Below are 17,431 nucleotides of genomic sequence, written 5' to 3'. Positions count from 1 at the left end.
ATGTACAACTTTTTACTACGATAACCGATTTCCCGATTTATGATATCGAAGAAACTTGCAAAACTAGTAGATTCTTGCAGGTCTGGACCAAATTTTATACATTTTTACATTCTTAAGTTTTTGGAACAGACTACCTTTATGACAACTAAATATGATATAATTAAATAAAGTACTAAACTGGTAGATTCTTTCAGTTTCTGGAATATATAAATATTTGTATTTCCGTATTCAACGCAATGTATCTTTAATTTTGACACCATGCACTTGTGTTTGCTGGCGGCTTTTAAATAAATCGATTTCGTGTTTTCTTCTTCTTTTCTTTTCGTAAAACATAGTTAACTCGATAATCGATCTCTAGAACCCTGCAAACATTGTACGCCGCCATTTTCCTTTTTTTCTTCCTCTTCTACCCCGTTTTCGCTTTCTGCTTCTTTGTCAAAGTTTACAATATCACACGAAACAGGAGATTTTCATTGCAACAATTTTATAAATTTTCGTAGGACAATCAATAAATTTCTGTCCCAAACTATGAGAAATCGCTAAACAAGCCCTTGGAAAATGTGTGGAAACAGAAGGAATTACGTAATGATGCCACAAAACTTATTTTGAAATAAAATAAAAATTTTCATGAAAAGTCGTTTCCCAAAACAGAAGTGTATAGTGTATGTGCGTGTGTAGTAGTGTGAGCGATTCGTGGATTCGTTGCTTTTTGTCTTTTATTAACAGAACAGAGTGTATCCGAGTACGTAAAGTGTGAGTGAGTTGTGTAAAACAAGAAGAAGCAGAGTGCTGGGCTGACTGGCTGGCTGGCCTAAACCACCTCAAGAAAAAAGTGAAAAACCAGCATCGAGGAGCTGATGAAGCACTGAAAATAACAAGTTGTGGCCAGCCACGAAAATACAGGCTTAGCTTGTTGACCAAAAGTGTACCACCACAAGAAAAGGGAGACAAATAGTCGTCTATCCACACAGCTAACGCAGTAACTAACGAATACACCAAAAGAAAATATACAAAAAAGAAAAAAAAAAAACATAATAAAAAAGCACAACATAACTACTAATCGTGCGTGATCGTTCATCGTATAATCGAGAAAATCTAATGACAGTGTGCAGTGTGGTAACAAGGAAAAGCAAAGCAACAACAACGAAGGCGAGTGACAACGTCTACTTGCTTTGGATTTAGTTTCACATAAAGAAAAGAATAACAGAAATCCATATGTAAAACAAAACAGAAAGAACAAAAAGAAATACATAATCGAGGAGATAAGTGTCACGAATCGACTTGTCCACCTTTGAACGAGCGTCTTAGACAATCAATTTAATCACATGCAAGTGAAAAGGCCTAATTGCGCCGAACGACACGTATCCTGTAATTGATCACCCCCTCAAAACATCTAGTCTTGTGTGCATTTCATTATACAGAGGGAGGTGGCGAAGTGCACTCTAAAGGAACGAGCGAGTTGGCGAGCGGCAGTTGAATAAACGAGGGCGCTGCAGCACCTCTTGCCCTTCTCTCAATGTAAGTTTTGTTCCTTTCTTACTTCTTCTTAGTGGTTCACTCACAGCGCTTGCTGCTGCTGCTGCTGGTGGGTTAGCGAACAACAATAACAAGACTCGGGTGTGTGCGTGTGTGTGTGTATGCATGTGAGGTGTATATACTGTTTATGTGTGAATTTTGTCTTGTTTCTTATTGTTGTAAATCTGCATCAAAGATTTTTATTTGAATTTGTTTCCTTTTCATATTGTGTGTGCTGTGCTGCTGTGCTGCTTTTCTTTCCTTTTTTGTTAATTATTTCATCTTAATTTACACACATTTTCATCACTGTCGATTTCGTTGTAATTCCCTTTCGTAAAAAGTGATTTTATTTTTATATCTCGATTGGTTCGTGTGTTGTTTTTCGTTATTGTTTTTGTTGTTAGCAACAAGTTTGTTTTGTTGGTTTATTTTTACACTTACCATCCATCCGTCGTTTCTGGTTCTACTGGTTTTTCTTTTGTTAGCAACATTTTCTAATTATTTATTGTGTGTTGCATGAACTCCCTTGGCCCTCGAAGTGTCCCGCCGCGAACTTTTCTCGCTGACAAAAGGATTTGCATTTTCTTAAAAGTGGTATCTAACGATTTGCTTTGATAAGCATATTCGGTTTGATACGAACCGATATATTCTTTGTATTTTCAGCTTTACCCGAAAGTAAATCTGTGAACCACTACTACTGTTCTGGACTTCGACTTAGGAGTGGAAGTAATGTGCTGATCACAAATGTTTAAAGATTGAATGATCCATATTGTACACTTACATTTAATCTGTTTATAATATTTATATTTTGTGCATATTGATGGATGACGTTGGAAAAAACTAAACACCGGTGGAGTGGTCAATTGTAGAATATGTTGTTACAAATTTACTAGAATCGTTTTAATATTGCGATAGTTTTCCAAACGAACAAATGTTGGACATACCTCTCCAGTCAAGGGGTGTTAGAAGGGATATGCGTCATATCGAATACATATATTTTTTAAATTTATTGTATATTTTCATAAATATTTTATTATAAATCATAGCATACATCATGTGAATTTTCTTCGACGAACTCTTTATAACGGATACTGAAATGGTCTTAATGTACATTCAATTTTTGAAACGTCAATTGCATTGCGTTCAAACCAATCATTGTATATTCCAGAATGCCTCTATATGGAACTAATTCTATTCTGAAATAAAAGGAATAAAAGTTGAGATAGAGAGAAAACGGATAGACCTTTGTAGAAAAGTAGAAAGGATAGAAACGTATGTTTAACTCCTTTTTGTGAAATTATAGATGATCCGTGTCTGAATGCTTATGGGGTTGATTGAATAATATATCGCGCAGGAAGCGGGATCGTATGAGTATCGCCCTCGGAATTCAAGCATTACTCTAGTTGTGGAATGTCGTAGGCCTAATAGAAAGTGGAAAGCTTAATAACTCTAACATTTCATACCTAGCTATACGTACTAAACCCAACTCACTCCACAAAGCCCATACATTACAACTAGTAGTTTCCTCGCCCAAACTTCCATGGATGGTGTCATCAACAAGAGCATCCCTTCTTTGACATTATCCCATCTTATTTAATTCGTTGTGTAGCCCTTTTGATGTAAAATTATGGGTAAAGGGAAGAAAACTGAATTTGAGTTAAGATGAGAGAGGAATGAGAAAAGTTCCATAGTTTTCCGCCCTTTAGAGATATGTTGCTATCTAATTAAAATAAATTAATTTTGTAGGCTATTTTAAACTTAAACATTATCATATTCTTTGTTTCCTAGATTTCTTTTTCTTCCTTTCGTTGGATGTCAATTACTGAGTCAATTGAATTCACATGAATATTCTTCTACTGTCCTTAACTTGATATTTGACCATAACTGTCCTTAGTAAATTGCACAAAGTTAAGGTGATGATACATGCGCAGCTTGGTATCATGACATGGCATATTTAGTAACATATCATAGATGGATGTCAGAGTCGCGCTGGAATCCTGCCTTCGTTTTTCCTTATTATTTGATCATCACATTTACCCGACTTTTATACCGTAGCACTTGACACCACAATCTTTTTTACAATTGCAAAGAACTAGTATTAAGGAGATTTTCTAGCTAGTGGGAGAAAAGTTGTACCAGTGTATTACTTTTATATATCCAAACTAATTTTTCTAGCTTTAGTTGATTTCGCAGACACGTATGAATTTGGTAATATCGTCGATACAAGCGTTGAACAGCATATGCTGATATTTCCTACAAAGAATGAATATCTGCCATGTACAATGAATACAAGATAAGTCAGTATAATATTATTATTTTTTCTTCAATTTATATATAAATAAGTCTTTCAAGATAGAAGGGCATTATTTGGAATGAAATATTGAAATATGTGCTGCTTTTAGTTCTATTTTGACAATGGGCATCCAATTATAATTGACTTCCAAAACGATGTATGCTTTGAATGCGAACCAAGAATCCAATACACCTTAAAATACACCAATACACCTTTAAAATGTTGACTGTATGCTACAGACGATTAAGTTTTCCGTAGTGCCACGCACAGATTTTATTTAGATTGATGTTACGGCTGTCTAATCGAAACTGTGTTCGTTATGTGTATTTTATTATAAGTATGTTTGTTTATAGACTGTTAATCCGGTTCTTCTTCGATGTCCAGGTATTCTAGGAATTCTGCTACCTTTATGGGCTGTATCCAGAGATCCTCTGGACGGAGTTGGATAGTCTTGGCTGGACAATTGAACAGATGCGGCGTATTGTGCGGGCCTGTATCACTCGCAGGGCAGGCGTTCCGTACGTCTTCGTCAATTCGTGCCCAATATGAATTGAGACGGCTGCACCATCCTGAACGTATTTAGGCCAAAACTACCCTTAGGCTGTAATGGATGTGGGGTGGACTCCGCGGATGGCATTCATACTTTAATTGTTAACTACGTCTGTGGCTCCATTAGTATGAATGCTATTCAAACCCGCTTGATAGGCTTCATGGGGCTCTCTTTCTCTTATATCGCTGGACCTCTCTTTCTAGATTATGCAGGTCCTTACTGACAGGTCTGGGTGGGGATTTCTGTCCACCATATGTCCACTTTCTGATTAGATTTAGGCATGTTCGTTGCATTTACGGTTCGATTGGGATGAAACAGCTGCGACTCAACGACAAACTCTTTTTTAATTTATTTACAATCGAGTCAGATTCTAATATAGCAGCCACTTTGTATGTAAAGTCTTAATATACACCCGATAGCAGTGATATTTGCCGCAACACACAATCAATAACGATCATGGTTGTTATGGTTTACTTTACACAAATTTCCAATGTAAACGTGTATCTCTTACTGGTAGGTATGCTCGATTGTGGTCATCCGAATATACTGCTGTTATTTTAATTATGTTTATATAATACCTTAATATAATGGACTAAAAATATGGTCAAACTTGCGCCACGCAATTCAATTTGTATATCACTTTCTTGTCATTGAATAAGTTTTACCAACGACAAACAGATTGTTAAATTCTTTTAATCAAAAAAAACTCTGGCTCTATTTAATGTGGGAACACATAGAACGCCTTTTTATGTTGCTTAAGTCATCGGCTGGATTCTTCGTAAAATAACAAAGGAGCGTAGGGTGTACAAGTATAAATTATTTAGATTGCTATGATCTCTTAGGACTACTGCACACTTACGACGAGAAGTCTCTTATTTACTGTTCGCAAACTCAAAAAAAAAAAAAAAATTGACTGAATATTTGAACGACTCATAATAATTATACATATTCTAAATAAAAGTCATTGATCTTCCTTGTCATTATTATTGTAGTCTTTATGACAATAGCCTGCAATAAGGAGCATTCAATCACAAGGTTTGGAAACAACATGAGATTATTTTTGCTGAAGATGTGGTTATTCTTTTCTATCAGCTAACACTCATTCGAATCCCAAACCCGATCCAATGTAAATTATATTAATTTATTTACTGACTATTTTTATACCCTCCACCTTGGAAAGGAGGGTATATTAAATTTGTCATTCCGTTTGTAACATCCTTAAATATTCGTCGTAGACCCCATACAGTATATATATATTCTAAGTCGATTTAACGATGTCCACGTTCTGGTATAGTCCCCATATAACGGTACCTCCCGATATTCGGTATTTTGATGATTTATGCCACATTTTTTCACGGATTTGTCTGAAAATTGGTATTTGTAGGTCATAACGGGTCCCTGTACGTGTGGCAAAACATTGCATGTATAGGTCCACGTTTTGGTATAGCCCCCATATAAAGGTACCTCCCGATATTCGGTATTTTAATTATTTTTGCCACATTTTTTTCACGTATTTGTCTGAAAATTGGTATTTGTAGGTCATAATGGGTTCTAGCTCCGGTGGCTAAACATTGCATGTATGGGTCCATGATTTGGTATAGCCCCCATATAACGGTACCTCCCGATATTCGGTATTTTGATGGTTTTTGCCACATTTTTTTCACTGATTTGTCTAAAAATTGGTATTTGTGAGTCATAATGGGTCCTAGTTCGTGTGGCGAAACATTGTATGTATAGGTCCACGTTCTGGTATAGTCCTCATATAACGGTACCTCCCAATATTCGGTATTTTGATGATTTTTGACACATTTTTTACGAATATCTCTGAAAATTTGGTGGTTGTAGATCATAATGGGTCCCAGTTCGTATGGCGAGTCATTGTAATTATAGGTCCATGATTTGGTATATCCCCATATAACGGTACCCTCCGATATTCGGTATTTTGATGGTTTTTGCCACATTTCTTCTAATGTTTCCTTTACCCTAAGGTGGAGGGTATTAAAAGTTTGGCCGGACTTAATGTTCTTTTACTTGTTTTTTCTAAATTTCGTATATTAAGTTCGAAACAGTTACTACAGCCTATGACACAAATTACTTATGCAGGACCACGTCTTCGTATAGCGATGCCCGTCCGTCTATTCGTCTGTGGAAATCACTCTAGCTTCCGAACGAAATTAAGTAGGTTGATAACATTTTACTCCAACGTGAATTATGTCTGCAGGATTTTTGGTATTGAAAATGAGTGATGTAGGTCCATTCGTAATGGATACTACAGCCTATGACAGAAAATGGTCTGTGCTGGATCACGTCTTCGTATAGCCCCAATATAACGGTACCTCCCTATATTCGGAATTTTAATGATTTTAGCTACATTATTCACCTAATTTTTTTATTCAAGTTTCGCATTTTAATATTGTAATGGTTTATGACAGAAGTTGCCTATACAGGTCTACGTCGTTGTGTAGACCCTAATATAACGGCTACATTTGGTATTTTTAAAATTTTATTTTATTTTTTTAAAAATTGCCAAAATCGTTCCAAATGGTGGAGGGTATTCGAAGATCGGCCCGGCCGAACTTACAGCTTTTTTACTTGTTTTTCCTATAAACACTTTAATACCCGAAGTTCAGAAACTCTCTTCTGATTCTTTTAATCCTTTTCAAAAACAATTAAACAAATTTAATCTGTGATGCTCTTTTCTATTCCAGATTCGTAATCAACTTCAAGGAGAAATCAATATAACCGGAGGCAGGATCAAAATACATTAAGAGGTGGCAACTGCCAGTGCCAAAATAACTGGGATCTTCAGAACGAAACTCTTGTTGCCTCTATTCCACACTCAATATGGCCACCAGCGATGACGAACCTATGCATTTGTATGAAGTCTTTCAGAACTGTTTCAATAAAATAGCAAATAAGCAACCAACAGGTGCCGGAGCTAATGTCGGTGGACCCGGGGATCGCAATGGTGGCTATCAATCGGCATATGGAGGACTTGGTGGCATGGAGAATGGAATGTACGGTGGAGACGACTTTAATCCGATACACGAGGGAGCCTCCGGCAGTGGCATGCGATATTCGGGGAATGCACCAGTAGATCAATATTTTGATGGCGGAATCGGTAATGGTGGAAACGCCGGTGGAAGTGGAGGTTGGTATGGGTCGCCAGTAGGTGGAACTGGTGCATACGGCGGCCAGACAGGATATCAAAATAATGGGCCCATGAGCAGTCATCATTTGGGAGGTCCTCCTCAACATCATGATCCTGACGCACATCATATGGGTCCAAATACAGCTATGGGCGGCCTCCAAATGGATCCTGGTCACGTGGGCATGCACAGTCCAGCGCCAACTCTGCTGCCTCCTATGAGTTCTTTTCGCGGCAGTAATACAAATAATATACAACAAATCGGTGGGAATCAAGCTGCACACTCTCCTGCTCTATATAACTCACCACAGCCGCATAGTACTCCACACAGTTCTATGTCGACGCCGGGTCCACATCCTAACCATCATCCTTTGGGCGGTCTTCACGCCGCACCCCATAGTCCTGCAATTCAAAATGATGCTTTCGCTGTGGGTGGAGTGGGGGTGTCTAGCGGTGGTGTCAATATTGGACCGAAACCCTCCTCCACATCCAGCGTTGGAGGTGGTGTGTCAGGAACAAATGGTCCAAATAGTGGAATGCGCCAACACATGTATATGTCATCAACTCCAGCCGATCAGTCCATCAGCAGTTTTAGTTCAAATCCCTCAACCCCTGTGAATTCGCCTCCTCCTCTTACCCAAAGCGGTCTAGTGGGCCAGACAATGATGGTCGATAAAAGTGGAGTCGGACAATCGGGCCCACCCGGCTCGGGTTGGGGCCACAATGTTCTGAACGGTGCCGGTCCCAGTAGCAGCAGTACTGTAAGCGGCGGTGCTAGCGGCAACTACGCATCTGATATGGGGTTATCCGGTCTACATTCCCTAGACGACGCTCTACATGTGCTGCGCAATCATTGTGAACCCGAGCTTTTAAGCGGCGTAAGTGCGACGCTCTCCGCTATGGACAATATGGATGGATTGTCTTCGTTTGTGCCAACATCCCCGTCCGGACACGGTATGGTTTCGGCCGGTGCCGGTCCCGGACCCTCAGTGCTTAACACAACACACGACGTGATGTCGGCGGGTCCGTCGTCCGTGCAAAATGTGGCAGGCGTTGTAGGAGGACTAGCCCCCCAGATAAAGATGGAACGCACATCCACAAATGTGAGCGGAAGTGGTACATCGGGTTCCGCCGGTACGACAAAAGGAAAGAAACGAAAAGAACAATCAGCCGGCGCAGCTGCCTCTGCTGCTTCCAGTGGTGCTCCATCCACGTCAGCAATGAATAACATGCTCGATGTAACAGACACGAAGCCCAGCAGCTCAATGGAAGGTTCTCAGCATGGACAGGGACCTCTATCCGGAAAAGGCACGAAGCGACCACGACGTTATTGCTCATCGGCGGATGATGATGATGACGCAGAGCCCGCTGTGAAAGCCATGAGAGAGAAAGAAAGGCGTCAAGCGAATAATGCACGCGAACGTATTCGTATACGGGACATAAACGAGGCGCTGAAAGAACTCGGCCGTATGTGTATGACACACCTAAAATCCGATAAGCCTCAGACCAAGCTGGGAATACTAAATATGGCCGTCGAAGTAATTATGACACTGGAGCAGCAGGTGAGGGAACGCAACTTGAATCCCAAAGCTGCCTGCCTCAAGCGGAGAGAAGAGGAGAAGGCCGAAGATGGGCCAAAGTTGGCGGCCCAACATCATATGTTACCCCAACCCCCACCGGGAGTTTACGGGCAACCGCCACCACAATTACCACCGACAGCCCAAAGCGGTCTCCCACCCGTAGGTCAGCCACCTCTGCAAGCGCAACAACCAGGTGTACAACTGCCGCCTCATTTACAAAGCCACAATCCCGCGCCCCATTCACAATAGCAGGCGCATAGCAGTCTAAACGATCCGCCCACTTCCCTTCTGCCAACAGATATCGCCGCACATCAAACCAGCCACCAGCAGCTGAATACACAGCCGCATCAATCCCGACATCAGTCCTCCGGATCTGATCTGGAGCAACATCTGATGAGTAATCTGAGTTTGTTTCGACGACGTCATCCACAGGCACAGTCCGGTGCCATGTCAAACCCCCATCATCAACAGCAGCAGCAGCAGCAACAACACCCACCACCTCCGTCACCACATCTTCTAATGCATCATCAGCACCAACTGTAGGCAGCCATAAAAAAGTGATGTCCTTCCTTGCCTACTGCATACACTTGTATGTACACTGTTACTTTGGATGTCCCGCCGTCATGGTATCGCATAAATTGTAAATAGCTATAAAGAAATCTATTCTCCGAATTCGGTTTTAGAACTGTAATGTGTCCTATTTTTTACTTTACGATATTCTTTCTTTTTTATTAGTTTGGTTTAGTTTTCTTCTTTGCCCCTAGACAAACTCCTTCTTATGCCACCATCCGACTATGTTTAAGATTCATGTTCGAATTGTGTATAAAGTAGAGATCAATCATTATTAACATTCAATAGCTCTCTATAGCATAGAATGAAGGGTACGCGGCACGTGTCGCTAGATAAATGTGGAAGAGCTCGGTAGGTTAAATCTATAATTCTTTTTGATTCACTGAAATTCTTCATATGCTCCGTAAGTCATTCATGCCTTCTGCGATTGTGTATCCCTTTTGGATGTCATTTGTTGTTTATTCGTGCATATTGTCGCGCAACCCTGTGTGATGTCTTACATATTACCTTTCAATTTTTGTTAGGTATGCATTAAAGTCTTTGTTCATATATATATTTTTTTTTTGTTAAATGGTGGTTTATAATCGGTAACCGACTCATTTCAATGCGCGAGATCTAAATACAACTAAGTGCTATCACCATAATTTGGTCTTAGATACCAACATTTTGCAACCCTCTCGGTTCGATGTTATTCGATATTTTAGCCAAAGTAAGCGTGCGTAGCACATACTTGTACTAATTTCAAGCATTGAAATGAAAAAAGAAAACATTTCTGCCAAGCACAAAATTGTCGTCGCATATTAAAGATGCCAATTGTAATCATATACAATTTGAAGTTCGGTGCAGAGTTAACGTCTACCCCCAACCAGTTAGTATAAAATGTGAGATTGGATTAAAACCTATCTCGGCAAGAGATGGTTTTATCTAAAATTAAGTAAAGGGCCATATACACGCATCCGTACATAAAAAGGAATTGTTTGTTGTAATAATTAAAATAATAAAAATAAGGAAATAATGTTAAGGTCCTTGAAAGAATGTAATCAAATAAATAAAATATTCATTATTACACAAATAAATCGACACAAATTATTAAGCTAAATTATATACAAAAATACTATATATAGATATTTATAGTTTATATATACATATTATATAAATATGGAAAACAAATGAAACATTACATTAATAATGTATATTCGATTAAAATAAAAAGAAAAACTTAAAAAAGAGATAGTCCTGTAAGATGATATTAGTCCGTAAGAAGAAAAAAACGAAGAAAACAATTTCCTCCCCATCCCAAAAACAAAAAAACACATCCCTTAAACGTCACAACAATTATACCTTGACAAAGGATTCGAGAATTCCAAGTATAGCCATCCAGACGTACAACATAAATCAGCGCTTACGTATGAACCACCTGAATGTATGCAAAGAGCTCTTTTGTTAGATTGTATTGTGAATTTAACAATTAATCACTTTGAAATCACCGAAATCCCATATGATTACAACAGAGCTTTTAATAATGTCTTTTTGAAGCTAAAATCCTTCAAGGAATTCAAAAAAAAAAAAAAAAATACAAGTGCAATACATAGCCCTACTGGTGACTACCGATGACTATCGGTCGAAGGGCTATGTATTGTCTTTTATTTGAAATATAAATTGCATCAAAGGGATATTATCAAAAGCTCACACACTCACCCACAGACTCAACAAAGTTTCATATCAATAAAGGAAAGAAGGAATCAAACAAAAAGACATGTTAAGGATAAAGTAGAAAATTACATACATATATCTAAGAAAACAACGCGCACACATACACAAAGAAACGTACATATGCAGCTTTACCTGGAATTTTCATCTAATTGTATGTAGTTTAGACCAAAAATTAAAGAAAAAAATCATGCAAAGTTTGTCATGCCATATATACGTCGGAGGTCAGACGCGTATAGTGTCACTGAAGGGAGGAGAGTGCGTTTGCCGGCGAGGGGGGAGGAAAAAGTAAAACATTCCTTACTTACTCCTCTCTTCTCTTTGCACAAATCAAACCCAGTGTCCTTCCAATGAGACAGACTCGACGTGTCGGACTCCCGACTATCATTATTGTATTATAGTAAAATTACTAGGTGAACATTTTTTCTTGTTCTGAATTATCCATTACATCTTTCGTTTGTTTTGAAAGGCATCTATCTATCAATCACAAAATACAACAGTAAAGAAACCCATCGTTCTCTTATAGCATAATTTTGTATTTGTTTTACTTTTTTTTTCTTTTAATTATTATATTTTATTTGACCTAAGTATTGTTTAACAAACACCTACACAATTTTTTTATAATTGTATTAATTTTATTTAAATGTAATTATTGTTTAACATTTTTTTTTATCAATTTTATTAATTATAGATAGACAGATACACACACAAATCGTCATATATTGCTCATATAAAATATTTTTTATACTTAAATTTATTCGGATTTTTATTTCTTTATACATATATTTTTTACATTATACAATTTTTAAAATGCAAAACAAAACAATGAAAAGATTACCAGTTTCATTTTTATTATTAATAGTGGTTGACAAACGCCATGATTATCATTGGTCGATCGGTCGATCAATCAATAGTTCAATCGAAAGACCGATTGTATTTTATGCTCAATTGTATCAAATAAAACGAAAGCAAAGCAAAAGGCAACAACAATTATGTTATGGAAATGAAACGAAATAAATAAAATTTATAAAATAATAATAAAAACCACAAAATATGTATTATTAAATGCTATTGAAGAACGTCAAAATATATTATATACATATGTATATTGTATGTACTTAAAAATGTTATCAACGAGGATGGTTGTTTTTATTTTTGTAGATTGACCAAAACGGGTGGGGGTGCAAATTGACAGGAAGTATGGGTGAGAAAAAGTTTTTTTTTTCGCCCGAAATCGAGGGGAAGAGAGCAAGAGTAGAACTTAAGGGACAAATATAGAAGACGAGCTTTTCATATTGTCTAATGAAATAGCACTTTACTCTGAATGTCGATCAATTTAAGAATTTGCAAATTTTATTTGTGCATTCTTACGAAATGTATTGGATTTGCAGGGGGGTTACTATGTAACTCGACTCGAAAGTTCGAATAAGTTAAAAATTGTATTCGATCCAAATTTATACTATATCTCTACTCGGATATGGCAAACTAAAAGTAGGAATTGGAGTTCGTTGATAGGAAAAATTCGCTTCTGAAATATTTTACTTTTGAATCGACTTACATACATAGTAACCCCCCAGGTAGAGGTAGTTCTAAAATAAGAAGATTTCAATGATAATTTGTTTAACCTCCTTGTATTTAAACATCAAATGGAGCTCATTTTTATTTTCTATAAAAACCGCGACGTAGTTCTAATAAACTACTTAAATAAACTACTACGAAAATAAACTATATCAAACGTTTGCAATCGTTTCGTATTATTTTCGTATATTTTCTCGAAGTACGAAACGAAAAATACCGATATTAAGAAAACAGGACTTGTTTTTCTTCTGTACCGTTTGTGTAGATGAATGGAAACAAAAGGAAAACTGAAATGTACTGGACTGGATGACGCAACAATGGAAACGAAACAGATCAAGCCTCATTGGACACGTTCGCAAACTCTATTTGTATATTAACTCTTACAAATAGAGTAAAAACTAATATCAAGTTAAATTCATGCCTTTTTATACCCTCCACCATACTATGGAGGGTATATTCATTTTGTCACTCCGTCTGTAACTCATCGAAATAATGATCTTAGACCCAACAAAGTATATATATATTCTTGATCAGCGTACAATTCTAAGACGATTTAGCCATGTCCGTCTGTCTGTTGTAATCACGCTATCTTTCGAACGAATTGAGATAGAAGGCTAAAATTTTTCACACAAGTTTATTTTGCCAGAGGGCAGATTAAGTTCGTAAATGGGCCATGTAGGTCCACGTTTTCATATAGACCCCAATTAACGGTACCTCCCTATATTTGGTATTTTGATGATTTTAGCGACATTATTCACCGGAATTGTTTCATATTTGGTGTTTGAAGTTCGAAATGGATACTACAGTCTGAGACAGAAAATTGTCTGTGCAAGTCCTCGTCTTCGTATAACCCCCATATAACTGTACCTCCCTATATTCGGTATTTTGATGATTTTAGCGTCATATTCACCGTAGTAGTTTCAAATTAGGTATTTAGAACTGCAGTCTGTGAGAACTGCAGTCTGTGACAGAAAATTGCCTATGCAGGTCCAGGTCTTCATATAGGCCCCATATATCAGTACCTCCTTACATTTGGTATTTTGACGATTTTAGGTACAATACTCACCAAAATTGTGTGAGATGTCGTATTTGAAGTTCGTAATGGAAGCTACAGCCTGTGACAGGAAATTGTCTATGCATGTCCAGGTCTTCGTATAGCTCCTATATAACGGTACCTCCCTATGTACGATATTTTGATGATTTTGGCTACCGTTTATTTCAAGTTTCGAATTTGAATATGGCAATGGCTTGTGACAAACAATGCCTATGTAGGTACACGTCGTACAGGCCCTAATATAACGGCTATATTCGGTATTTTTAAAATGTTAACAGAATTTTTTGTGAATGTTATCTTTTTCGAAAATTTTCAAATTCGTTCTAAATGGTGGAGGGTATTCAAAGTTCGGCCCGGCCGAACTTACTGCTTTATTACTTGTTATTAATTTATTAATTTCATCATACAATGGAAAACGTGCAAAACAATATATAGAATCAGTCCTCCGACAAACTCGTTCGATTTTACTCACAGAGTGAAACTCAGTCGAATTCGAGCGAGTGCGCTCCTAGGAGTACAACAAAAAATTGAGCAAACTCATTTATTTGATGTCACCCGAACAAGGAATGGGAATGTTTTCCTCGAGCAGATCTACTCTTAGCCGAGCAATGAGTTGTGTTTGTGTGTGTATTTTCGCAACCACCAGTTGCAAACGTAACTAAAACAATCAAATCAAACACAAGCTTCGTTGCCTATCAGCAGACATGTCAATTTGAAGGTTTTCCCACTACAGTGGTAGCGGTTGCAGCCATGGTAGAAGAATACAGGTAAATGCATCAACGCTTGGGATCATTGATATGCCAAATATTTTTAAATGTTTCTTCAAAATTTTCAATTCCAAAATTGGTTTGACAGTTCATTGTCATTTCATTGACTACCTATGTTCTTCTACCATGGGTTGCAGCCATTTATACGCAACACTGTTTATTGCATTTAAACATAGCAAACCCAAACCCAAGGAATATATATAAGGTTTGACAAGAAAACTACTTTTAACAACAATTTGACATTATTTGAGATGGCTAAAGCATCTTAAGCCACATTTTGATGTTCCAAATTTTGGCTGGTAAATAAAATTCCCAAAGAGGGGTTCCCGGATCTAACATTTTTAGAGTCCATTTTATACAGCTTAACCATCACAAAGGGCCGCAAATATTTTGCCCCATTCTCCGCAAAAGTTACGATAAAGTTTTAAATATGATACAGTCCTAAGGGTTACATGAGAAATCATTTGTACAAAATATGTATCAGGTTGGTCTACATTGTGATATAGCCCCCCTCAAATGATATAGCCCTTTTCAAATTCCTCAATTGTTGGTAATTTGAGATTTTATAAAAAAAAAACAAATTCTTTCAAATAATTATATGAATAGGACCATGCTTCATTATAACTCTTATGTGAAGGAATCCGCTGATTTTAGCTATTACTTGGTCACATTTTTCAATTGATTTTGCCCTTATTTGGCATCTAGCTGGTAGAAGACCTCTTTGCGGAAATTTTTCAATGTGAATGTTTCAGAGTAGCGCTCATATAAAAGTACCTCCTGATTTTACCTATTTCAAGGTTTTGATTAAATTTTCGAATCGATTTGACTTAAAATGTGTGTTTAGGCTACTTTGAAGGTCGAGAACCATCTTACATGGGCCTATTATAAACCGTTAATGTATACTTTTCAATATATATTATTTACATATTATTTAGGATTTTAACTCTCAAACTAAAATCTCTTACTGAAAAATAGGATCAGGTTTTTTGAAAGACGTATTTATTTCTATTTAATCGAGTCAATTGTGCCACTTATGTGAGCCAGATTTGTGAATTATTATGCTTTAAAAACTATGCAACGCGGACTGGGCCAAACCTTTGATTCGATGAAACACCTTACCTTACACGATCCGATTGGTTGTTAGTCCTTTGTAAAGTAACTTTCTCATATTTAACAATTTGATAGCATTCTTGAAAGCTATAAAATTGTAATCCCTGCCATCGGGTCATCCGAACTCATAACAAATTCAGTATATTCCCATTGTCTATACGTCCAATGAAATTCACTGGACTTGCGATTCGATTTCATTTGACGTATATGGTAAGGTGTTTCATCGAATCAAAGGTTTTAGACCGCAAATCTATTCGAAAGACATTTTTTCAGAACTTTTGTCGAGGTTTTTGTCCAAACCTAGGTAAATTTATCAATTTTGAAATCACGAATAGAATAATTTGGTATTGAAGAAATTCATAGTTCTCAAATTTAAAATAGTGAAATAATATAAATAAATCAATGTTTTGTACTTGTTTTTTTTTCTGAAATTTGTCATTTCGTCATTTTACGAGGGACGGTCATTTTATAGTAATTTTCTAATATGCGATAACACCGTTGCAGAGAATAAGTTTTTAGACAAATCTAGCGCCATCTATTATGTAAAACCTTGAATTATTATTTTGAAAATGTAGAGTGTAAAACTGTAACAGATAATATTAACTGCACTCAAAGACATAAAACATAGACAAATGAAAATATAGACATAGACAAATGAAGATATAGACAACGAAAAGTTAGTTTTGTTTTTTTTTCCAGGTGGCTCTCATTATGTTTTGCATAGTCAACACATAGGTCAACATGCTGATTTACGCCATAGACCATAGACAAATGAAGATATAGACAACGAAAAGTTAGTTTTGTCTTTTTTTCCAGATGGCTCTCCTCATGTTTTGCATAGTCAACATGCTGATTTACGCGTTCAAGCCACTCGACTTCGAAAACACATTTTATCGTTTTTCAAGAATTTCACTGGAATATTCCCATATTTTTCGATGTCATCACGTACTTTTCACATTTCTTTTATTATAAAATAATTTTCAGCTGACAAATATCCTACAGTTTTTGTTATTTTTAACATTTTTGAATTGAGTGACTTCAAAATTCCCACTCAAACCCCTGAAACGATATGGACGACATCTGCTGATCCGATTTTTTTCGAAGATAAACGGTGAGAGCATTTCGTTGTCTATATTTTCATTTGTCTATGCATAGACGAATGAAAATATAGACAACGAAATGCTCTCAGCGTTTATCTTCGAAAAAAAATCGAATTAGCAGATGTCTTCTATATCGTTTCAGGGGTTTGAGTGGGAATATTGAAGTCAATCAATTCTAAAACGTTAAAAATAACAACAACTGTAGGATATTTGCCAGTTGATAGTTGTTCCATAATAAAAGAAATGTGAAAAGTACGTGATGACATCGAAAAATTCCGGAATAATCAAGTAAAATTCTTGAAAAACGATAAAATGTGTTTTCGAAGACGAGTGGGTTGAACGCGTAAATCAGCATGTTGACTATGCAAAACATGATGAGAGCCACCTGGATAAAAATACAAAACTAACTTTTCGTTGTCAAAGACATATAATAGGGTAAGTGCGCCATGTAAGTTC

The 17,431-nt window shown here is 36.9% G+C and overlaps 1 protein-coding gene across 1 annotated transcript; it reads left to right on the top strand.

Moving 5' to 3' along the window:
- The first annotated feature begins 393 nt into the window (after positions 1-393).
- LOC101890872 (protein daughterless) lies at positions 394-12,500 on the top strand. Its single transcript, XM_005177992.4, has 2 exons — positions 394-1,518; positions 7,067-12,500. The coding sequence occupies exon 2, from the start codon at positions 7,203-7,205 to the stop codon at positions 9,333-9,335; it is 2,133 nt and encodes a 710-aa protein (XP_005178049.2). The 5' UTR covers positions 394-1,518; positions 7,067-7,202; the 3' UTR covers positions 9,336-12,500.
- Positions 12,501-17,431: the final 4,931 nt, after the last annotated feature.

The sequence above is a fragment of the Musca domestica genome, unplaced genomic scaffold, assembly GCF_030504385.1.
Source record: "Musca domestica strain aabys unplaced genomic scaffold, Musca_domestica.polishedcontigs.V.1.1 5, whole genome shotgun sequence".
Classification (NCBI taxonomy): Eukaryota; Metazoa; Arthropoda; class Insecta; order Diptera; family Muscidae; genus Musca; species Musca domestica.
This window is presented reverse-complemented; position numbering and strand designations above follow the sequence as displayed.

What these genes read in the sequence shown, in the direction of transcription:
- LOC101890872 (XM_005177992.4), top strand. Translation starts at nt 7,203, where the DNA reads ATGGCCACCAGCGATGACGAACCTATGCATTTGTATGAAGTCTTTCAG.